General features: G+C 50.9%; 2 protein-coding genes and 1 pseudogene across 5 annotated transcripts in view; 1 reads left to right on the top strand and 2 right to left on the bottom strand.

Moving 5' to 3' along the window:
• NDUFB7 (NADH:ubiquinone oxidoreductase subunit B7) overlaps window positions 1-1105 on the bottom strand; it is a 4623-nt gene extending 3518 nt beyond the window's left edge. Inside the window, exon 1 of the mRNA XM_029917593.1 lies at window positions 896-1105. Coding sequence (XP_029773453.1) covers window positions 896-1007 — 112 coding nt within the window. The 5' untranslated portion in view covers window positions 1008-1105. The remainder of the gene's footprint in view (window positions 1-895) is intronic.
• Window positions 1106-6602: 5497 nt separating this feature from the next.
• LOC115274167 lies at window positions 6603-7109 on the bottom strand (annotated as a pseudogene).
• A 3857-nt stretch (window positions 7110-10966) lies between these two features.
• Window positions 10967-20717, top strand: CLEC17A (C-type lectin domain containing 17A). 4 transcript variants are annotated; one of them, XM_029917589.1, is made up of 12 exons: window positions 10967-11070; window positions 11209-11289; window positions 12563-12595; window positions 12688-12738; window positions 12822-12863; window positions 13021-13062; window positions 13820-13972; window positions 14058-14120; window positions 15911-16006; window positions 16217-16368; window positions 17628-17737; window positions 19392-20717. In XM_029917589.1, exons 1-12 carry the CDS (start codon window positions 11031-11033, stop codon window positions 19522-19524), a joined length of 996 nt encoding a protein of 331 aa, XP_029773449.1. In that variant the 5' UTR covers window positions 10967-11030; the 3' UTR covers window positions 19525-20717. The 4 variants fall into 4 exon arrangements, with proteins under 4 accessions (XP_029773449.1, XP_029773451.1, XP_029773450.1 ...); XM_029917591.1 differs by lacking the exon at window positions 12822-12863; XM_029917590.1 differs by lacking the exon at window positions 12563-12595.
• The last annotated feature ends 2235 nt before the right edge of the window (window positions 20718-22952 follow it).

Below are 22952 nucleotides of genomic sequence, written 5' to 3' on the forward strand. Positions count from 1 at the left end.
CCCCAATGTTCATAGCGGCACTTTCTACAATAGCCAAATCATGGAATAGAGCCTAAATGTCTATCACCTAATGAATGGATCAAGAAGATGTGGTTTATATACACAATGGAGTATTACATGGCAATGAGAAAGAATGAAATATGGCCATTTGTAGGAAAGTGGATGGACCTCGAGGGTGTCATGCTAAGCGAAATAAGTCAGGCGGAGAAGGACAGATACCATATGTTTGCACTCATAGGTCTAGGAAGAGAACAGGAGAAACCTAATGGAGGACCAGGGCGAGGGGAAGAGGGAAAGAGAGTTGGGGAGAGAGAGGGACGTAAAACTTGAGAGACTATTGAATACTGAAAATGAACTGAGGGTTGATGGGGAAGGGGGAGGGGGGAAAAGAGGTGAAGGAGGAGGGCACTTGTGGGGAAGAGCACTGGGTGTTGTATGGAAACTAATTTGACAATAAACTACTTAAAAAAATAAAAATTAAAAAAAAGAAAAAAAAGCAACGAGCAGGACAGCGTGTGCGGCGTGAGTCCCCCTTTGGTGTATACTCCCAGCGGTGCCCTCTGGACAGAGGTGCAGTGGACACGCCCTCTCCGTGAGAAACCCTCCCCTGGCCCCCCAGTGACTCCGGGACCGAGCTCAGCTCCCGCCGCCTCTTTGTTCCTCCTCGACTGCCACTCCTGCCCCTCGGATTTTTGCTCTAACCGTGACTTCGGCCTGGGATACCTCCACCCTTAGGCAGCCTCACGCGTGTCCTCCGGACCTTTCCAGACCGAGGACAGGGCTGAGCCCAGACGCTGCACGAGAAGCCCGAACCCAACCCCGCGGACGCCGGGATTCGGGGGTCCCGGGGTCCGCGCCCCGAGCCCGCCGGCCGCGCCTGCGCACTGGGCCTCACCGCGCTCCTTGCGCCCCGGGAAGCCGTAGTCCGGGGGAAAGGTGGGCATCCGCTGGGGGTCGGGTTCTCTCGATGGATCGCTCAGATAGCGCCGGGCGAGATGCGCCCCCATGGCTGCAGCAGCCGCAGGACCCTGCAGCCGCAGGGGTCACCTCGCTCTTGCCCGGAAGCACGCCCCATTCGCCAGCCACGGCTTCCGGGTCTCGCAGGCCGCTGCAGCGATCTGGGAGATGGACGACTCCGGAGGCCTTCGGTTTTCTCTGGCGCCACCTGGCGGTGAGGCGGAGACGGCACAGCCGCAGCGCGTCCTTTCTCAGATCAGGTGGATCCCAGAAGGCGACTGGGGACAGTTTGGGCCCGGGGCCTGGGGCCCCGGGGCCTTTCGCCACTCTCCCTGGGCGCCACAGGTCTCCCGAGGCTAGAGCACAAATGAAAATTATTTTTCATAGTGTACAGTCTTTACAAAAAAAGTTTTTCTTCTAGAACATTCGAATTTGTCTTAAGAAAACAAAACAAAAAGCAAAACCCTGCACAGTACTGGTGATATAATTGGCGGACATCAAAAGTTTAAATACAGTTATTAAAATATTTTAATTGTTACATTTAATTTAAATAATCAAAGTCATTTACAAATAAAAGTACTTAAAGCATTTGAAATTTTAAATAAACCCTATTGAGTACTTTTGTAAAAATAAAATAAGATGCAATTGTAGGGGCTCCTGGGTGTCTCAGTCGATTGAATGTTGACTCTATTTCTACCCTGGTCAGGGTCCCAGGGTCGTGGGATAGAGCCCCGAGACCGGCTCTGGGCTGAGCGTGGAGCCTGCTCAAGATTCTCTTTTTCCCCTCTTCCCTTCTCTCCCCTCCCCTTTCTCTATTTCTCGCAAATAAAATTTAGAAACTTAAAAATATCAAGGGGCACCTGGATGACTCAGTTAAGCGTCTGGCTCTTGCTTTTGGCTCAGGTCATGATCTCACGGTTTGTGGGTGGGAGCCCCACGTTGGGCTCTGTGCTGACAGTGCGCAGCCTGCTTGGGATTCTCTCTCTCCCTCTCTCTCTGCCCCTCCATTGCTTGCTTGCTTTCTTTCAGAATAAATAAACTTAAAAAAAAAAGCTTTATAAAGAAAAAGATGCAATTCTACTATTCCTGTAATTGCCACTATAAAGAATAGGTATTACACTTCACAGCGGTCCCATCAGGGCTTACCTACATGCACACGTAAGAGGATAAAACATTGTTTAATACCGCCAGATACTTGGCCTCAGTGTTCAACTGAACCAAGTGCTGTGCTAAGTTGTTACTCTCTGGAAACCTGCACAGGAATAGAAAGAGAAGTCGTTCGGTGGTTGCCCCTGGCAGAAAGGAAATTAGATCATGTCGTTTCTTGGCTGAAACCCTCTCCTGGTTCCGCATTTCATATGGAAGAAAAGCCTGAAAGTGTCTGACTCAGGAGGTGTGGGGTAAGTTCCCAGGATCCGCATTAATAACAAGTTCCCAGGTCACGGTGATGTTGCTCCTCCGAAGACCACCCGTGGGAGAATTGCTGAGCTAGATTTTCATGTGCTCACACGGAGAAGGGGCCCCAACGTAGTATTAAGTGGAGACAACAGGCTATAGAGAATGGATCAAGGGTGTTTGAGACTTTCTTACCAGGGCTACTTGGGACCTGACCCAAGATGCATGTGGTTCTTTCGGACTCCAGGGGGCAGCATTCACATTGCAGTCTTTCTGAATGGCACCGCTGGAATTGTGCAGTGCACGATCTGCACAGCTGTAACAGGTGGCCCAGCCTTGTTCTGGATGTCTCTCCTCCCCCTCCCTTTCTCTGTGCTTCAGCTTCTTACCCAGAGGTCAGAGCTGGGAGGAGATCCAGGGAGGCATTTACGATCCCAGCTCCCTGCCTCTGTACGACCCTTGGGAAGCGACTTCCCCCGCTTAGAAACTCAGTTGACTCCTCTGTAAAATGGGGTCAGTAATATTGGTGCCATCTTACCTGAGATCCATTTGACTTACGTATCCTGTTTACTGTTGGTCTCTCCTCTTGAGTCAGTTCCGGGGAGCGGGGAAATGTGTCTTCTTTCCTGTCGTCTTCCTGCACCTAGAACAGAACTGGCACACAATTAAATGCTTCGTAAGCATTTATCAAGTTAACAGAGGAATAAACGGATAGCGTGGTTTGCACAATATGCCTGGCATATAATAGGCGCCCAGTACAAGCTTGCTATTATGACTCCGTGTCCTGGTTGCACCGCCCGTAACTGGAAGGCAGGAGGCTGAAAAAGGAAGCCTCATTGCAAATGGAAAGTGGCGGCCAGAAGGGGGCGCTCTCACGCCCTCCCGCCTTCCTCGGTAGCCGACCCTGCAGAAAAAGAAAACCTTGCATTCCTGAGCTTTGCTCCTCGGAGGCAGGCCAGGCAAAGTGAGACAAGGTCACCACCCAGCCAGTGAGAAGCCGCTACACTTTGAACTCCACATTTATTCCAATGGACTTTTTGTATATGAGAGGCCCTCCAACTCCCGTTTCTTTTAAAGAAGAGTTCTCTGAACTTGCCTATGGTTTGGCCGTAAGTTGCTTATCCCAGATGGCAATTCTCTGCTTTTCCCAAACACACTCATTTTGCTGGTCAAATAAATGCCTGTTTTTTTTTTTTTCAAGGTTAACAAAGGGCAACCTGAGAGAAACTCCTGGGACCAGTCATTTTGCTAGAGGCCGACAGTGGGGGGAAAGTGACCCATTCTTGTCCTGAGGTCCCTGGACTCAAACGCCTCACTCAGTGTGAGACTCAGAGTTGGGACCTGGGGAAGAGGACACGAGGGTGAGGTGGCGGGCTGGGGAAGGGGCCAGGCCTTGGCCAACTGTGCAACCTTCCTGTTTTTTCTCTACTAACCATCTGACACAGAGACTTTCCGGTGTCCCCTGCCCCCCACCCCCCACGTACCCTGGTTCACTGCTCCCAGGTCCCCACCCCTCCTTCCTGCTTCCCTCGCCATCCTCTCCTGCCCCACGTGGCCTCCCCCAGGCAGGTGCTGTATTAACAGCTGGTGAGCAGAACAGTCTCAGAGGCCCAAGTGGCCCCCCGGGGTGGAGAAGGAAATTCTGGGCAGCGTCTACGCCTTGCCACGGTCTGCTGGATGGGAGATCGGAAGCTTGGGGTACTCCAGTTCAGGGGGAGGAGGAAAAACAAGGTCAGTGAGGCCAAGAAAGCCCCCGGGGAAGGCCTTCATCTGCATCCGGGGCAGAAAAGATAGCATGTCTAATCTAGTCTGGGTGGCTCCCCAGGATTGCACCTGCCTGCATGGAGGTTGGCTGATTGGTGTTGGGGGGAAGAGTGAGGGGCTTGGCCTTCTGGGTGGCCTTAGTGAGGGCTTGGCAGGCAGGCCAGGTCACTCATTCATTCAACAAACACCTACTGGACACCTGCTGTGTGGCAGGTAGCGGAGCTGAGCTATTAACGGGGGCAGACGGACAACGGACAAGAGGAAGATTTGAGGTCTACGGAATGTCAGATGGTGATGACTATTAAGGAGAATTTTAATGAATAGAGTGTTTGGAGAAGGGCCGGGTGTTACAAAAAGGCTCATGGAGAAGGGGGAGAATTCCTGTTTTTTGAACACACCTCAGGGCCTTTGCACAGCCTGGGTTGCTCCTCCACCAGATATCCAGACATTATCCATGGCCTTCCTCCACCTGCTCCAGTCTATTCCAAGTGTCAGGCTTTTCCCGATCACCTTTTTCTTCTTTTCCAAAATTGAGGTAGAAATGACATATGGGCACAACGTAATGCTTCTACATAAGTATATAGGGCAAAACGATTGCTTCAATAAACCTAGTTCACATCCACGCAGAGTTACAATTCTTTTCTTGGGTTGAGAACTTTATTGATTGATTGATTGATTGATTGAGAGAATCCCAAGCAGGCTCCATCAATGTGGGGGCTCGATCCCACGACCCTGGGATCATGACCTGAGCTGAAATCAAGAATCAGATGGTCAACCGACTGAGCCACCCAGGTGCTCCGAGAAGACGTGTCTTTATGAGTGTCCCGTATTTGGCTAGTTGTGAACAGTGTTAGTGAATAGATGTGTAGACAACTCTGTAAAGTATGTAGAGGGCGCCTGGGTGGCTCAGTTGGTTAAGCGTCCGACTTCAGCTCAGGTCACAACCTCACATTCATGGGTTTGAGCCCCGTGTCGGGCTCGGTGCTGACAGCTCAGAGCCTGCAGCCTGTTCTGGATTCTGTGTCTCCCTCGCTTTCTGCCCCTCCCCCATTCATGCTCTGCCTCTGTTTCTCTCAAATATAAACATTAAAAAAGAAAAGAATGTAGAGAATTGCCTAGGACCATATGTAAAAAAGGTGTTTCTGAGAGTGTCACTTGGGGGACAAAAATGAAAAAAAATGGACTCTTAGCAAATTTCAAATATACTGGCTCCCCTGCTTCGACATAAGCATCAGTACCCCCTGCTGCCCCCGAGCAGTGCTTTCCCTGCGCCCCCGTATTTTGACACGGCATCCTTTCACTTTTCTTCAGTTAAGAATATTTTTAATTTTCAACTTCCTCTTTGACCCGTGGGTGTGATTTAATTTACTAATAATTGTGGATTTTCCAGATACCATTCTGCGAGTTCTAATTTAATTTGGTTCTCGTCGGAGAACATGCTTTGTGAGCTTTCCGTTCTGTGGTCTTCCTCTCCATTGCAGGAGACGTTGTTTTGTTTTGCATTGTTGTTGAGTGATGTATCCCATACCTCAGAATATAGTGTAACACATAGTAAGTTGTCAATATATATCTGTTGGATGGATGAATGAACGCCTGAATCCCCAATCCCCTCTGGACCTATCAGAAGACCTTTGCTCAGAGACCTTGTGCTACTCCCCTGGGGTCACACAGCAAGGCTGGGGCAGAGCTGGCCTCAGCCTGGGCCCCTGGTCTTCTGTTTGCCCAGTTGATGGGACTGGATTCTTCCATGAGATCCTGAGCTCCAGCACCAGCCTCCCCGCATCCCACCCCCCCTCCCGCACTTAACTTGCCTCAGGCCCACTCACCTTAAGGGGCACCTTTGATGGGGCAGAGATGCTATCAGTCCTCTTGGCTGGTGTAACCCCGCCCTCATCCCCTCCCTCCCCTCTGACGTCACATATTCTTCTGGAGCCTTGTGGTCCACTATGTGCTCAGGAGACAGGCTCCTTTTCTAAGACAAGCCTCCATTTGTCCATCTGTAGAATGGGAACAGCTGTGCCTACGGCTCAGTCTCAGGCAGGTTGGGGAAGTTCTGCCCGGACCATCCATCTTGCAGTGTAAGGGGGAAAGCTCAGCCCTTGGGGCGAGATTCCCCTGGAGAGGGAGCTGGTCTACTGCTGCCCCCACCTCACCCCGGGCCGGGCACGCTCCTTCCCCGTGTGCTGGCGAAGATTTTCCGTCTGTGGAGACTGTGGGCTGCTTACGTTGATCCGTGAGGCAAGAAATTCTATTTTAAGTTGCTCTTGTTCTGAATGTCGATTACAGCGACCCAACCTAATACCCTGTGCACACGCCTGATGGGATTTCCTTTTGACTTTTGATGCCTTTTTCCTTTAGCAGAAAGGTCTTACGAGGGGGGAGCTGGGGTCTTTGCTCTTGGGGTACAGATGATTTCCTATGGGTACCATGACTGATCGCCACAAATTTAGTGCTTAACACAACAGGAATGGGCTCTTTTAGGGTTCTTTTTTTTTTTTTTTCATTTTAACAGTTTTTATTTCATGTCGTATGTAAGATTACTTTATTCCTGCATCTTCTCCAGTGTTTCTTCCTTGTTTTTGCCCTTTTCCTTTCCTACTTGGCGAGATTTGGCTTTGCGTTCGCGGATCTTTTTGCCTCTTTGTCCAATTTTAGTCTAGTGATAACCACCTTGCTGGGGTGGATGCCCACCTGGACGGTGGTGCCGTTTGCCTTCTCTCGCTGTACCCGTTCGATGTAGATGACGTATTTCTTCCTGTAGACCTGGACTACTTTGCCAATTTGCTGACTTTGTAGTGTCCCCGCACGACCTGTGCTTCATCGTCCTTCCGGATGGGCATGGACCGGACGTTGTACTTCTGCCGCAGCTCTTTGGAAAGAGGGGACGACATAATCTTCCTGCGAATGTGGGAAGGGGCGTTGAAGTGCCTTTTGCGGTTCTTGCTCCGGTCAGAGGTCACAAACCGATTGAACTTCATGGTGGCCGCTCCGCAGCTCCAGCGATGGCCGAAAAAGGGAAGCCTTTTAGGGTTCTTGAGGTCTGAGGTTCTAATTGTTGGATAGGGCTGAGTCCAGGTGTCCCAGAAGATTAGTGGGAGAATCTGTTTTTTTTTTTCTAGAAGTTTTTCCTCAAACTTCTAGAGCTGCATTCCTCAGCTCGTGGTCCCTTCCTGCATCTTCAAAACCACCGGCATGGTGTAAACCTTCAGAAGAAGGAGAGAAGATGCTTGAGGCACAGACCCAGGGAGAGGCCAGGTGGCCACAGAGGCAGACACTGGAGGGACACGGCCACAGTCAGGGAACACCAGGAGCCCCAGATGCCAGAAGAGGCAAGAGAGGATCCTCCCCTAGAGCTTCTGGGAAGAGCGTGGCTGTGCCCAAACCTGGATTTCAGACTTCTTCCCCCCCACCCCCACCACTGCCCTCACGCCAAGATAAAATAGATATTAATTGAGGTGTCCAAGCTGATGATCTGATGTATATGTATGCTGTGAAATATTGACCATAACACACTCATCACCCTCCAAACTCTTTCTATGAGGCCAGTGTTACCTTGTTTCTCAAACCAGACAAAGACCCCATGCAAAAGGAGAACTACAGGCCAATGTCCCTGACAAAACTGGATGCAAAAATTCTCAACAAGATGCTAGCAAATCGAATGCGACAGTACATTAGAGGAATTATTCAACATGATCAAGCGGGATTCATTCCTGGGCTTTGGGGCTGGTTCAATGCCTGCAAATCAATCAACGTGATTCACCGCATGAATAGAAAGGACGAGAACCATATGATCCTCTCAATAGATGCAGAGAAAGCATGTGACAGAACACAGCATCCTTTCTTGACAAAAACCCTCGAGAAAGTAGGGATGGAAAGAACACACCACACTCACCACTGTTGTTCAACAGAGTGATGGGGGTCCGAGACTCAGCAATCAGAAAACACAAAGACATACAAGGCATCCACATTGTCAAGGAAGGAGTCAAACTTTCATTCGTTGCAGATAACATGATACTCTGAGTGGAAAACCTGAAAGACTCCACCAAAGAACTGCTAGAGCTGATGCCTGATTGTTACCATTTTCCTTTCTTTTCCTTCCTTCCTCCCTTCCTTCCTTCCTTCCTTCTTTCCTTCCTTCCTTCCTTCCTTCCTTCCTTCCTTCCTTCCTTCCTTCCTTCCTTCCTTTTCTCCCTCTCTTCTTTCATTTTCTCTCTCTTTCTTTCCTTTCTCGCTTCCTTCCTTTTCTTTCCTTTTCTCCCTCTCTTCTTCCTTCCTTCCTTCCTTCCTTCCTTCCTTCCTTCCTTCCTTCCTTCCTTCCTTCCCTCCTTCCTTCCTTCCCTCCTTCCTTCCATTTTTTCTTCCCTCCTCCCTTCCTTTCCTTCCTTCCTTCCTGTGGAGAAGATCCACGATCTACCCTTAGACCAAGTTTCAAGTACACAGTACAACATTGTCAATTGTACTCACGTTGTGGTACACCGACTCTCCAGAACTCATTTACCTTCTGTAACTGAAACTCCGTTCCCCTGAACCAACATCTCTTCAATTCGTGCCTCCTCCAGCCCCTGGCAACCGACTGTCTGCTTCTGTGAGGTCCACTCTATGGAGGGCAAGGGCAGAAGGTAGGCAGACCGGATGGCGGCTGTTACATCGTCTGAGCTGACGGCTCAGACTGGGAGGCAGGACCCGCTCGGACGCTGGTTGCATCGTGAAGGGAGAGCCGCCTTGGCTTGGACTGTCTTGGGGAGCACCTCCACGTGGCTTGGGTGTCCTCACAACATGGCGGCAGGGAGCACGTGTGCTGAGAGAGCCAGGCGGGAGCTACGAGGTAGCTGTCACTCACACCACATTCTGTTAGTCCTAAAAGAGTCACTACCACCGTCCCAGATTCAAGGGGAGACTCGGACTCCTTGATGGAGGGGTGAGGTCCCACGGCACGAGGACACGCAGGAGAGAGACACACGGCTGCAGCCACCTTTTGACCGTTCAACTTGCCGCAGCCTTGCAGTGAGAGAAGAGAGGAGTCGTGGGTGCTTCTCAGCCTGTCGGCCCCAAAGGCTGACGGCCGCCCGTTGGAGGAGCACAGGCAGGCTGCCCCCTCCCCCCCCCCACCCCGGGGCGGAGCTCTGCAAGCGGCTTCAGCCTGCTTATTCCACGGTCTTCATTTGACTCGCAGGAAACTCCCACATCCGAGCTGAACCAAAAGATGCAGCCACTCCTCCCGCAGCCCCTTCCCATGGTCTCGGATAGGAGCCCAAACCTCATCCCCTGCTTCTCCATGGGGTGGACAGACTTCTCTCCTAAACACCCCCTTTGTAAGTAACTTCCGGTCAATGTCAAGCTCAGGGTGACAAGGTCTGTGTATGTGATACTGGTGACCCGCCTCCAGGATGACCCCCAATGATCCTTACGTCCTGGTGTCCACGCCCTCACGTAGTCTCCTCTTGCGACGACTCAGAACTGGTCCGGGTGAAACGAGTTAGTAGCGATCAAAACTTGTGACTCGTGCGGCCAAAGCATAAAGGGCGTCATGGATGGCTTCCACCTTGGCCTCTGCCACGTTGGGAGGGCGTTCCGTCAGCCCTTTGGAGACAGCGCCTCATCTTGGAGACAGACCCTCTGGCCCTAGCACGGTCATCAGAGACCTTGGCCCCAGGGACCATATTTGAGATCCTGAGGCAGAGCCAAGCCCCCAGCCAAGCTGCTCTTGAACTCGGAGCCACAGAAACTACGGGCTAAGAAGTTGTTTATGCTGTTGTTTATGAAGTTCTGGGGTCCGTTGTGATGCAGCCGGAGGTAACGGGGCCAGTGTCCCAGCACGTCACTGTGGAGCATGGGGGTACTGAGCACCTATCACTTTAACATTTGGTCACAAATGTCACTGGCAGGAGGCCTTCCCTTCTTCTCTCTCTACATTAGCCTCTGCCCTATCCTTCACTCTGTGTTATTTTATTGGTGCAATTTTGATTGGGATTGCATTGAATGTATAGATTGCTTTAGGTAATAATGACATTTTAACAATGTTTATTCTGATCCATGAGCATGGAATGTTTTTCCATTTCTTTGTGTCTTCTTCAATTTCTTTCATAAGCTTTCTATAGTTTTCATTGCCATTTTAAAAAATGTTTAAGTGATCTCTGCACCCAACATGGAGCTCCAACTCATGACCCCGAGATCAAGAGCCTTGTGCTCTTTGACTGAGCTAGTCAGGTGCCCCTGTTTTATGTTATTTTTAACATTTTTGTTCATTTTTGAGAGAGAGAAGGAGAGAGCGAGCAAGCCTGAGCAGGGGACAGGGGCAGAAGGAGAGGAAGACACAGAATCTGAAGCAGGCTCCAGGCTCTGAACTGTCAGCACAGAGCCCGACGCGGGTCTCGAACCCACAAACCGTGAGATCATGACCTGAGCAGAAGTCGAACACTTAACCAACTGAGCCACCCAGGCACCCTTATTATATTAATTTTTAGAAAAGAAGACTTGGTGGTTATTGGAAATAAAATAAAAACCCAAGCCATTTATTTTTCTATTTATTTACTAGTTCAGTGTCTGTCCTGTGTTGGTGGAAAGTTCTGCAAAGGAAGGAGCTTATCCAACGTTTCCACCCAGGGCTCGGTGCTCAAACCCAGGGTCATTGGCATCGGCGCTTCTGTGCATGAATCCGAACTGGGGCGAAAGGTGTGTGTGTGTGTGTGTGTGTGTGTGTGTGTGTGTGTGTGTGTGCACGTGTGCGCGCGCGCGCGCATGTGCACGCACACATGTGTGGTGGGGGGTTTGGGCGGTTCCCCTTAAGGTGGATTTGCATGTACTTGACGTTTACTGAAAAAGGGAACTGAGAGACGCCCCGGCACCTGAGCAGGAGGCCTCGGAGGCAGATCCCATCCGGCTCTGTCTTCTCAGGCCCTGCGTTAGCTGTAGCCATGCACATGTATACCAACTCTGGACACCAGGACCCGCCAGGTATGGCCCTGGCCGGGCGGGAGCTGGGGGCCAGCCAGGGATGGCCGGGACCCAGATTACAGTATCGGCACCCTGTGGCTATAAACCGGGCCCTGAGGGGGGTAGGGGCTGGGCTCTCACTCGCCTCTCCTCTGGAAGGGACCAGAGAGGAGGAGGAGGAGGAAGATGATGACTATGAGAACACGGCACCGCGCTACAAGGATCTTCCTCCCAAGCCAGGTAAGAGGACCTCTCAGAGGCCAGGTGACTGGGGGACAGCAGGGTCCCCAGGGGGCACTAGCTGGGCATTGCAGCAGCCAGACACTGTGATGACAGGTGCATCTGACCCTCCACCCTGTCCTGAATGGTCTCTCTGTCCGTTGGGAGAGGACCAGGTGAGCAGGTCCAAGAAGGGATGGACCAAGAGAATGGGGAAATCTCGAGGGGGAATTGAGGGCTCTGCTTGTGGTGGTGGGGAGACTGGGGTCAGAGGAGGGGACGTTTGGATGGTGCTTAACTAATGAGCTGGAGTTTGTTAGGAAGAGAAGTCTGGCAGAGAACTGGTGGGTGCACAGGCCCTGAGACCTGACGGCCGGTGCTTAATAAACAGTGAGTGGACCGTTGGCTCCCAAGCTCCTCACATCCACACTCTGGGCCCAGATTTACCTTTAGACTTGGGTGCTCCGTGCCTGGCCCGGGTCTCAAGAACAGTCTGACAAGTGGGTATAAAAGTGAAGGCTTTGAGGCTTCCCTGAGGGTTGGCGGTGGCTGTTCCACGTGGGCGGGGCCCTGCCTCCGCTCCTTACTCTGGCGGGAGACCAACCTGGGAGGTCCCCCCAGGCATGGAGGGGCTCCCAATGAGGTAGGAGGGGAACTGGGCTCTGCTGTTTGTCTGCTCCCAGCTCCCACTTGGTCCCAACACAACCCTCAAACCCACCTCAAACATGGACCCCATCCATTCAATCTTCGGTGCCCTCCTTCCCCAAAGTTAGCCCCTTCCCCATCTCCGGTTCCAGCCCCACCTCCATCACCATCTTTATTTCCAAATCCAAAGTCATCCCTCTTACTTCCACTCAACCTCACCCTAGATAAGACTTCCTCCCCACACCCTGGGGCACTATAGTCCCAGTCTTTATCCGAACCACATCCTGCATCACAACCCTGCTCCATGTCCATCACTGTCCCCACCCCGTCTCCAACCCCGTCCTCAAGCGAGCTGCACCCTTGGCTCCATCCCTAGCCCAAACTCGGCTGTGTCTTTAACTTAGGGTGAACAAGTGTCCCAGTTTTCCCAGGACTGAGTGATTTCCTGGGATGTGGGACTCTCTGGTTTAAAACTGGGCAAGTCCCGGGTGATCGCGGATGGCTGGTCACTCGTTCTTGACCCCACTTCCATTCTCATGCTCAGCCCTATCCCTAACCCTCCACTTCCGTCTTGGTCCTGGTCCTGTCACTGCCTCCGATCTTATTCCAAGCCTCAGACCAGCTCACACTATGAACTTCTCTTCTGCAGATTCGATGGCTCCCCCTAGGCCTCCAAGGGCAGGTGAGTTGGGGCTAGAGGTACAGGAAACTCACTGCTGCCTTTGTCCTGGTCTGAGCCTGAGTAACCACTCCTTTGCCTCCCCCACCCCCCAGGAAAGAAAACAGAGAACCCCCCACTCCCTTGCAAGCCCCCAAAGATCAAAGGTGAGAATCTAGGGCTGGGACCTTTTGGTGTACCTGGCTGAAGACGTTGTCTGCATAACCATTGTCTTTCCGGCCCCTTCCAGGCCCGGACCTCACCCCTGTCATCCGCACATCTTCTCTGCTGGGTGAGCCGTGGGAAGACCCTTTCAGAAGCCTGTGAGGGGACACCTGGAAATCTTCATTTCCTATAGTACAAATCAGATGGGATGGGGGAGGTGTTGATCTTGGAATGTAGACTCTTTCAGCAATTTTTGAATAAAAGTTTCTCTCTCTTTCTTCCAGGTGTCAATTTGGAGCATCCCCCATTCCAGCCGTCCCTGGCCAGTAAGTCCTCGTGCCCTCCAGGGGTGCCCCTATCTTCTCTCTCATGGTAGCAAGGATGCTTGAGTCTAACCCAAAGCTCCAGAAGGAGACCCTGGTCCTCCTTTTGGGAGGTCCTCCTCCCTGAGTCTAAACCAGACTTGAGGGACCCAGGGGGTCTGCCTGATTCTCTTCAGGCCCCACTGCCTATTTGCATAAAGCATGGAAACCTTCTCCACCCCTGATGCAAAGGTCCATAAGCTTCCTAGAATGGGGGTCAGGTTGGGCAGGGGCTGTGAGAGAGCATAGGATAGAGTCTAGAAATGTTTGGAGCTGTGCTGGGTCCAAGTCATGCGGACCTCTCCAAGCCCTCAGTTTACTTATTTTCAAACCAAGATTAATAGTCACACCTATGTTATAAGGATGAGGATCCAATAAGATCATAAGGATGGGACAGGATGCTTGGCACACAGTGCGTTCTCTCCAGTGTTCTAGGTGTGTTGTGTTGGGTTACAGTGGTGGTGTTGGATTTGGAAGTGGAGATGGGAATGGAGGTGTGGCTTCATTTGGAGATGGAGAGGGGGCTCCGTTTGGGGAAGGGGTGGCCCTGCAGCCCAGTAAGTGCTCTTCTGGGATTATCCAGGGTTCTTTCCCCCTGACCCTCTCTTGCTGACCCCATCTGGTGATAGTCATGACCATGGATCTCTGTCTTCCTGCTCTTGGAGAGAGGCTCAGATGTCTCTTCCTCACTCTATGAAGCACCAATATCTCTGTCCCCAAGCTCTTCCTCCAGCACCTCCAGTGTCCCAGCTCAGTCAGAAGTCCAGATGTCCTGGGTGCTACCAGGAGGAGAGACTGGTGATGTTCCTGAGTCTGCTGGTGGTGGTGTCCCTGCTTCTGGGCTGCACTGGTCTGGCTGTGACTCTTATCAAGTGTGAGTAGGAAGGGGATGGGGCATGGGGAGACGGTGATCCTGGGGCTTGGGAGGGCTTGGGCTCAAGATGGACTCTTCCTCATAGACCAGGAGGTGGTGGAAGAGCTGAGGATGTTAACCTTCCAGCAGATGGCATGGCGAGCAAATGGTGAGTGCTTTAATTGTTCCTCCATGCCATGCGTGTGGAACACCCAACATGACCCCTCAAATGGGGCTCCAAGACCACTTCCAACCCTGCCTTTGCTGGGAATTGTGTAGGTATGGGGGATGGGTGGGATGGCGAACACATCAGGCACAGTTTCCATCCCTGAAGAGTATGTGCATGAGTGTGTGTGTGTGTGTGTGTGTGTGTGCGCGCGCGCACACACATGTGTGTGTACATGCATGTGTGTTTGGACCTCCACTGTCCAATATGGTGGCCATGAGTCACTGTGGCTATTGGATACTTGCAGTGTGGTCATTCTGAACCGAGATATGAGTATAAAATACACACCACTGTCAAAGACTTCCTCCAAAAAATAAGAATGTAGAATATCTCAACAATATTAATAATAATAATCTTTGATACTGGTTACTCATTAAAATGTTTTGGATATATTGGGCTAAGTAGAAAAAAAATTCAAATTAATTTTGTCTGCTTTCTTTTGACTTTTTAAAAATGGTGCCTGGGTGGCTCAGTCGGTTAAGTGCCTGACTTCAGCTCAGGTTGTGATCTCATGGTTCATGGGTTTGTGCCCCATTTTGGGCTGTGTGCTAACAGCTCAGAGCCTGGAGCCTGCTTTGGATTCTATGTCTCTCTCTTGCTCCATGCCTCCTCAGTTAGTGCTCTGTCTCTCTCTCAAAAATGAATACACATTAAAAAAAATTTAAAAAATGGAGCCATTAGAAAATTCAAAATTATGTATGCGGTTTATATTTTATTTCCATTGGAGAGCACAGAACCATTTACCAAATTAGTATAAAATTCCAAATTTCAGTGTATAGTCCCAAGGATGATGATTCTATGAAACAAAGGTAATAAGGGAACTTTGACCTTATCTTTGGGAAGGTCACGTAGGGCTTTCTCGGGGACAGGGTGCTATAGCTGAGTGAGGGAAGAGAAAGAACTAACTATGTGAGAGGTTGAGGGTCTCAGGTATGTGCAAAGGCCCTGTGGCAGGAGGCAATATCATAAGTACAAGGGAGGAGTAGGGTGCAGTTGGACAGGTGAGAGGGGATGTTGGCATGGGTGAGGATGGAGAGAAGGGGGTGGGGTAGAAAGCTCTGGGAGGTAAAACTGACTGGATGTCAGCGAGAACGGCAGCGAGTGAGAGGGAAGCGTGCCCAGCTGGAGTATCTTCTGGGCTAGCATGGCCTTCACCATGTTCGTTGATGTCTGACAATTGCTGCGTGTATGTGCCTTCACTGTACATCTCAGATCAGGCCACGCTTCTGCTCAAAACGCACTGATGACTTCTCACTGCCCAGAGTCCAATACGAAACTCTAGGCTTAGCATTCAAGGACCTGGACATTGGACCTCACCTTCCTTTGAGCTCTGGTTCTTGGGAGGTTCACCTTGACCTCTACTGCTGCAGCCTTCCCCAACATGTTTGCTTCTGTACCTTTGCTTCCAAGGTGGCTCCTGCCTACTGAGTCTCCCTCTCCCTCTCGCATATACTGAGTCACCATTGTTCTGCAAAACCTGCCTCTTCCAGGAAGTCCACCATCCCCATCCCCACCCTCCCCAAGCCCCAGACATCAGTCCCTCCTCTGAACCACTCTAGGCCTCTCCCCTGGCACTGAGAATGTCCGTGTTGGGTTCTAGCAGCACCCACTAGAAAGGGGGTACAGTGAGGAGCACAGGTCTTGCTCCTTTCTGGTGTGCTTGCAGTCAGTGGGGGGTGGATGGGTAGACGGGGGTGTGGGTTACTAACCTTCCGGCCCGTCCTTGCTGACAGTGACTGGCGCAGCAGGGCTGGCTGGCCTGAAGAAGGACATTGACCACATAAGAACTAAGACCAACCAGTCCCTGGTGGAACTTTGGCGCTTATTAGGTGAGTGGGACCTGGGGAGCTGCCCTGAGATGGGGGGACGTGACTGCGCTGACATGTTGCACAAATCCCCAGGGGGTGACTCTCCCTGCAGTTAATCTGAACGACGCCCCTGGAGTTGAGCAGTGCACAGGCTGCACAGCTGTATACGGCACACCGTGTACACGACCCTGGCTCTGGGGCCGGGCTGAGAGCATTCTGTTCTGTCCCTAGACTATAGCAGGATCACCTGCCCCAAGGGCTGGCTCCCCTTTGGGGGCAAGTGTTACTACTTCTCCCCAAACACCAAGTCATGGGATGAAGCCCGGAAGTTCTGCCAGGAGAATTACTCTCACTTGGTCATCATCAACAGCCCTGATGAGCAGGTGAGCGCCCCCTCCTAGTCCCCAGGGCCAGCAGTTTCCACACGTCCTTCCCTGGCCTGGATGGAGAGAAACCGGAATTGCTTTTGAGCCACTAAGACTTTCTTTTCTTTTTAAAAAATGTTTATTTATTTATTTATTTTGAGAGAGAGAGAGAGAGAGAGGGAGCGAATGAGCAGGGGATGGGCAGAGAGAGGGAGAGAGAATCTCAAGCAATCTCAGCACTGTCAGAGCAGAGCCTGACGCTGGGCTTGATCCCACGAACCATGCGACCTTGACCTGAGTCAACATCAAGAGTTAGATACTTAATCGGCTGAGCCACCTAGACGCTCTTAGCCACTAAAACCTTTACTAGCAAGGTTAAGAGGCCATGCTCTGCTTGAGTTCAAATCCCGAGTCTCAGTATTCTCTCTAACCTGGAGATAGAATAATGGCTTTTATGTCCTTTCCATTTTCCAGGCTGTATCCAAACATCTTACACTAATATAATCCTCACAACAACCCTGTACGTCAGCAGAGGTTGTGTTAGGCTGAAGTAACAGATAGTCCCCGTAGCTCAGTGATGGAAGTGTCTGAGGCAGCTCTGAACTCTTCCACCTAGTTGTATCTACAAAGCAAGTGACACGGGTCCTGCCGTGCCTTAAGGTGGTCGGCAGATAGTTTCACGTGTGAAGGAGAATTGAAATTTTGGAAGCAACTGCAATGGCCACATGCTACCACGGTTAGTTAGCAAAACCATCTGTACACAGTAGTGATTACTTGTACTGCACAGATGAGGAAACTGAGGCACAGGACACTTAAGAAACTTGCCTGTGGTCATTTACAACTAGTAAGTGTCAGAGCTGGGATTTGAGCCCAGGTGTCTGCATGGTCTGGCTTTTCCCACCATTTTACTTTTAATTTACCTGTATCATTATTTTAAAGTAGGTTTCTTGCAGACAATATATAGCTGGTTTTTTTTTTAACTTTTATTTATTTTTGAGAGAGAGTGTGTGAGTGGGGGAGGGGCAGAGAGAGGGGGACAGAGGATCTGAAGCAGGCTCTGAGTCATCAGCACAGAGCCCAGCGTAGGGCTTGAACTCACGAACTGTGAGATCATGACCTGAGCTGAAGTTGGACGCTCAACTGGCTGAGCCACCCAGATGCTTCAGATCTTGTTTTCTAAAATTCGATCTGACAATTCCTGGCTCTTAATTGATGTTTTTAGACCGTTTACATTTGATGTAATTAAATTTATGGCTGAATGGAATTTGTACTTGCAGACGTTTTTGGCCAAGGCTCATGGCTCTCCACGGATATACTGGCTGGGGCTGACTGACAGGGACCGTGAAGGGGACTGGAAGTGGCTGGATGGGTCACCTGTCACTATGAGGCAAGTATTGTGGACCCTTAGGGTCTCTGCCCCCTGTGGTCTTTGTGTAGTCCAAGCCAGCAGACCCTTCAGGACCCCAGGCCAGGCTGCATAAAAGACGCCCAGGGGTGCTGTTTTTGCTGATAGGGATGTTGGACCTTGTGCCTTTAAAATATTTCTTCATTGCAAAATCTCTGCCTTTTAGCACAACTATAAGGTCAGGTCCCCAGGCCAGGTGGGGGACAGAGGGAAGAAAGGAAGGGTGGCTCTAGGGTAGCAGAAGAGGAAGCTTTTGATTTGCCAAAAGAATGAGCAGATTCTCTCTATCTCTGTCTCTCTGCACTCAACATATATTAACCATTAATATATGGTTATATGGTATAATTGAGGGGCACCCAGGTGGCTCAGTTGGTTGAGCATCTGACTTCGGCTCAGGTCATGATCTCACAGTTCGTGGGTTCGAGCCCTGCATCAGTCTCTGTGCTGACAGCTAGCTCAGAGCCTGGAGCCTGCTTCAGATTCTGTATCTCCCTCTCTCTCTGCCCCTCCTCTGCCCACTCTGCCTAACCGACTGAGCCACCCAGGCATCCCTTCTTATTTATTTCTAAGAGCTCTTTACATATTAGAAATATTAGTGTCCTGACAGGGGATCTCATTTTTGTTAAAGATTCCTGGAAGAGGGCACCTCTCTATAAACAGAGGGACACGGCATAGCGTGGTGCTGTGAGTGTCCAGTTTGGCAGGTGCAGCCCTCCCCCAGCAGGGTGAACTGACCACTAAAGGTTGTGCTTTCTCCAGAGAGTTGTCTTCAACTGAATGGAGGCCAGCTCACCTAGGAGGCTACTCCAGCCCACAGACAACCAGTGGCTAAGAAAAGCCTGGACCCTTTGTCACAAGTCGAGATACCTCTGTGGTGCTTTTCACATCCCAGAGCTCCTGGTTGGGTCAGGCTGAGGCCAGGCCAGGCCGCACCCACATTCCTGCTCAACATTCCCCCTGCACCGTCCTGCTTCTCCCACCCCTTCTCTCCTGAGAGCATCTTCTCATAAATCCCGTGCACCTGAACTGCCGAATCAGGCTCTGCCTTAATGGGAGAGACTCAAGATATTATAATACCTGGGGGGTCGGGAGGATTCCTGGTGCAAAGGAGGGTTCTTTGTAAGAGGCGGGGACTGACCAGCTGTAGGAAACTGGATTCAGGAGCAGGAGACAGTCCTGGTGAATGGGGAGGCAGGGCTGAATTAAGACACACGAAGTGGGGCAGAGGGGATAACTCGGCAGCTTCAGGTAATTCTGAAGAGCTGAAAACGTGGTTAGGAAAGAGAAAGAGCCTTGAACTTAGGCCTTTCCTCCTCCCACTCCCTGATAGTCTCTCTTTCATTAACAGACTTAATTTCTTGCAAAACAGGGAGCAGAAGTTTCTCCTGCACACAAATTTCCTCTACTACTAACATCTTGCACTGTTGGTACATTTGTTACAACTGACGAACCAATACGGATACATTATGATGAATTAAGTCCTTAGTGTACATTAGGCTTCACTCCAAGCGTTGTGCATTCTGTGGGTGTTGATGTGTGTGTAATGTCGCCGCCATCACAGTCCACATATAATGCCCTGAAAAAATACCCCGTGCTTCATCTCTTCATCCCGCCCCATGCCTGCTTCTCCTGGCAGCTTCTGGGATCCAGAGGAGCCCAACAACATCAACGATGAGGACTGCGCCAGCATGAACAAGGGTGGCACTTGGAATGACCTCTCTTGTGGAAAGACCACGTACTGGATTTGTGAGCGGGAATGTTCCTGTTGAACCCGGTGGCTCAGGGTGGGTGGGGGTCCGTACCCGAGTGCCCCTGGGCTCCTGGGGATGAGAGCCCTCTGCCCTTCTGTGGAAGACACTGCTGCTCTTCGAACCGACAGGGATGTACCGAAGATGGACCGGCAGCTCGGGTGCAGCAAGTCCCCTTGGGTACAAGCGAGAGCATCTCTAGGGTGATGACCTGAGGGCTTGTTCAACTGGATGACGCCTAGTGTGTTCGGGCTGCTCTACCAGGACACTATGAACTGGGTGGCTTATGAACCATCAGGGATTATTTATTGAATTTCTGGAAGCCGGGAAGCCCAAGATGAAAGAACAGTGTTTGGTGAGGACTCAGTTGCTGATTCACGGAGGGCTGTCTTGCTGTGTTCTCCTAGGCTGCAAGGGACAAGAACTCTCTGGGGTCCCTGTTATAAGGAGGCAGAGTCCCACCCTTGTGACCCAATCACCTCCCAGGGGCCCTACGTCCTTGGACCGTCACCTTGAGGAGTAGGATTTGACATATGACTGGAGTGGGGGACACACAGTTCAGTCTGTGGCGGCTGGTGAGCTGACGAGGGATCAGGTCTGAGACACTGTCTCCCAGTTCTGGGGTCTGGAGGAAACTCACCAAGTCCTTGGTCATGGCTCCTAAGAAGCAATCCTGGCCATGGGGGCTCCCGGTCTGATAACAACTGAGCTGGAGCGGAAAAGTTCCTGGCTCCTCTGAACGCGGGTGTGCTGGGCTCCCTCGCGGCCTCCCTGATTGGGGGGGGGGGGCGGTGCCTGGGACGCAGGTGGGGGGAGTTATTCTTGACAAGCAGCTCACTCAATGTCCCAGGTGAGGCTTGTCCGAACTAGGGGGCAGAATCAGGCCTCTGCCAAGACTCTGCCTGTGAAGCTTCTAGAAAGGCAGACCAACTGAAAGGCAAGACTGTCTCCTCCCTCAATGTGCGGTCAGATTCCCAGGACAGCCGTGGCATGTGCCTTTAAGGCTGTGTGCGGTTTGTAGGGATCTTCGATGAATCATTCACTTTTACTGGGAGTGGACCTTCTTGGGCTCTCAGCTCCTGAAGTGTTAGAGCTTCTCAGAATGTCCGTTCACCGTGTGGCCCTGCACACCTGTGAGGGTTTGCTGGGGGCGGGGGCGGGGGCGTGCCACAATAAAGCACGTGGACTGGCTTCAATGCGAGCCATTTATTGTCTCACCGTTCTGGAGGTTGATGTTGAAGATCGCGAGGTGTCGATTTGGTTGGTTTCTGGGGAGGGGGACTCTCCTTGTGTGTATCTGTGTCCTAATCTCTTCTTCTTTAAAAAATTTTTTTAATGTAGTTTATTTATTTTTGAGACAGAGACAGAGCATGAGTGGGGGAGGTGCAGAGAGAGAGAGGGAGACACAGAATCCGAAGCAGGCTCCAGGCTCTGAGCTGTCAGCCCAGAGCCCGAGGCGGGGCTCGAACCCATGAACCATGAGATCATGACCTGAGCTGAAGTTGACCGTTTAATCGACTGAGCCACCCAGGCATCCCTCCAGTCTCTTCTTATAGAGACGCAGGTCACATTGGATTAGGGCCCATTGTAATGACTTCATTTTCATGAATTACCTCTTCAAAGACCCTACCTCAAAAAATACAGTCACATTCTGACATACTGGGGGTTGGAACTTGGACACATGAATTTTGGGGGAGATGCAAGTCAGCCTGTATTAGCCACCAATGGACTGGTGCTGTGCCTAGGGATTTCAATGATCAGAAACATCCCCTGCCTCCAGCGGAACATGATGTGACCCGGCAATGCCTTTGGACAATCCCTGGATTGTATCCAAAGGTAGGTAGGCATTCTCCAAACTGATCAATTTCTTGATCAACGACTACTGTTGATGCATAGCAGAATCCTTGTGTTGACTGAGAGCAGGTGATCATGGCTCTGAGCAGAGGGGCAGTGGGAGGTTAGCGTTCACTTCACTTCCGGTTCCCCTTCCGTAGGCGTCTCCTCCCGTCTCTACACTGTTCCCAACTCACCAGTACTGAAACCAGCCCCCTGGTGCAGCCCATAGACTGCAGAGTGGGTGGGAATCCTGTTCCAAGCCCACTACCCAGGGGGCCATTGGTCCAAATGACCATTTATCTGGGGTCAGGGGAAGTTCCTGCATCTCAGAAGAGGAAATGTCAGCTTCCTCCAATGCGTTGAAAAATGGAGAAACCAGGGCTGTGGTCACGTCTTTGGGTCATGCCGGGGGTGTTCCACGGTGGAGCTGACTCAAACCTATCTCCCTCCCACATCTCTCATGATCGTCTAGTTTTAGGTAGAGAGATAAGTGTGGAGGGGGTCCCCTTTACTACTCTGGGCATCAGGGAGCAAAGGCTGGGCATTCTTGGTAGATAAAAATAACAGAAGGCGTAGTTTCTCAAGCATGTATTGTGTGCTAGATAGACATGGTTGCTTCACTGAATCTTCACGATGACTCTGTGAAGTTGGAGCAATTACCAGCCCCATTTTATAGCTGAGGAAACTGAGCCTTGCCCATTGTGATCTAGGGGCACAGCTGATATTTGGACTCAGTCTGTGCCTCCAGTGGTTGATCTCTTTCTGCAGCACCTGCCACCTTCCCAGGGACTGTCTGTGAACTTGAATGATCCCTGAGGACCCCGACCTTGTGGCCCCTGTCTCAGCTGGCACCTATGGAAAGGGAACAGTGTGGTGTGGTGGAACAGACATCCTGGGCTGAGGTGGGAGACTAGGAATGGAGTTCTGGGTCTGTTGGTGATAAACGGTGTGGCTCTCCTGGGACTCTTATGATCATATGGATGAGAGCTAATGGGATTTGCTGATGGAGTGAATGTGGGGTGTGAGAGAAAGAGAAAAGAATTACTCCAAAGTCTTCAACTAGAGGAACAGGAAAGATGGAGTTATTACCTAGAGCTGAGGGAGAAAAAAAATGCTTAGGAACACATTTATTTGCTTTTATTAAAAAAATTTTAAGTTTATTTATTTACAGAGAGAGAGAGAGAGAGAGAGAGAGAGAGAGAGAGAGAGATCGATCACAAGAAGAGGAGGGACAGAGAGCAGGAGAGACAGAATCCCAAGCAGAGTCTGCACCATCAGCAAAGTATGATGTGGGGCTTGAACCCACGAATTGTGAAATCATGACCTGAGCTGAGATCAAGAGTCGGACACTCAACTGACTGTGCCATCCAGGGACCCCTCAACACATTTATTTATTTGTTTGTTTGTTTATGATTTAAATAAAAATCTTAAGTAACCTCTACACTAAACGTGAGGCTTAAGCCCACAACATGGGCATCAAGAGTTGTGTGCTCTGCTGACTGAGGTGGCCAAGCCCCCCTGAGCACATTTAAATTAGGTGTTTCACGAACTCCTGCTGAAGTTCAAGAATGGACTGTTGTGTGCAGATGTGGTCATGCCCTACTTAAATCCTT

The sequence above is a fragment of the Suricata suricatta genome, chromosome 12 (assembly GCF_006229205.1).
Source record: "Suricata suricatta isolate VVHF042 chromosome 12, meerkat_22Aug2017_6uvM2_HiC, whole genome shotgun sequence".
In the NCBI taxonomy this organism is placed as follows: domain Eukaryota; kingdom Metazoa; phylum Chordata; class Mammalia; order Carnivora; family Herpestidae; genus Suricata; species Suricata suricatta.

Coding starts and splice junctions, on each gene's coding strand:
- CLEC17A (XM_029917589.1), top strand. CDS start 11,031: ATGCACATGTATACCAACTCTGGACACCAGGACCCGCCAG. Junction 11,290..12,562: donor GGATCTTCCTCCCAAGCCAG/GTAAGAGGACCT, acceptor TCTCTTCTGCAG/ATTCGATGGCTCCCCCTAGG. Junction 16,007..16,216: donor GGAACTTTGGCGCTTATTAG/GTGAGTGGGACC, acceptor TTCTGTCCCTAG/ACTATAGCAGGATCACCTGC.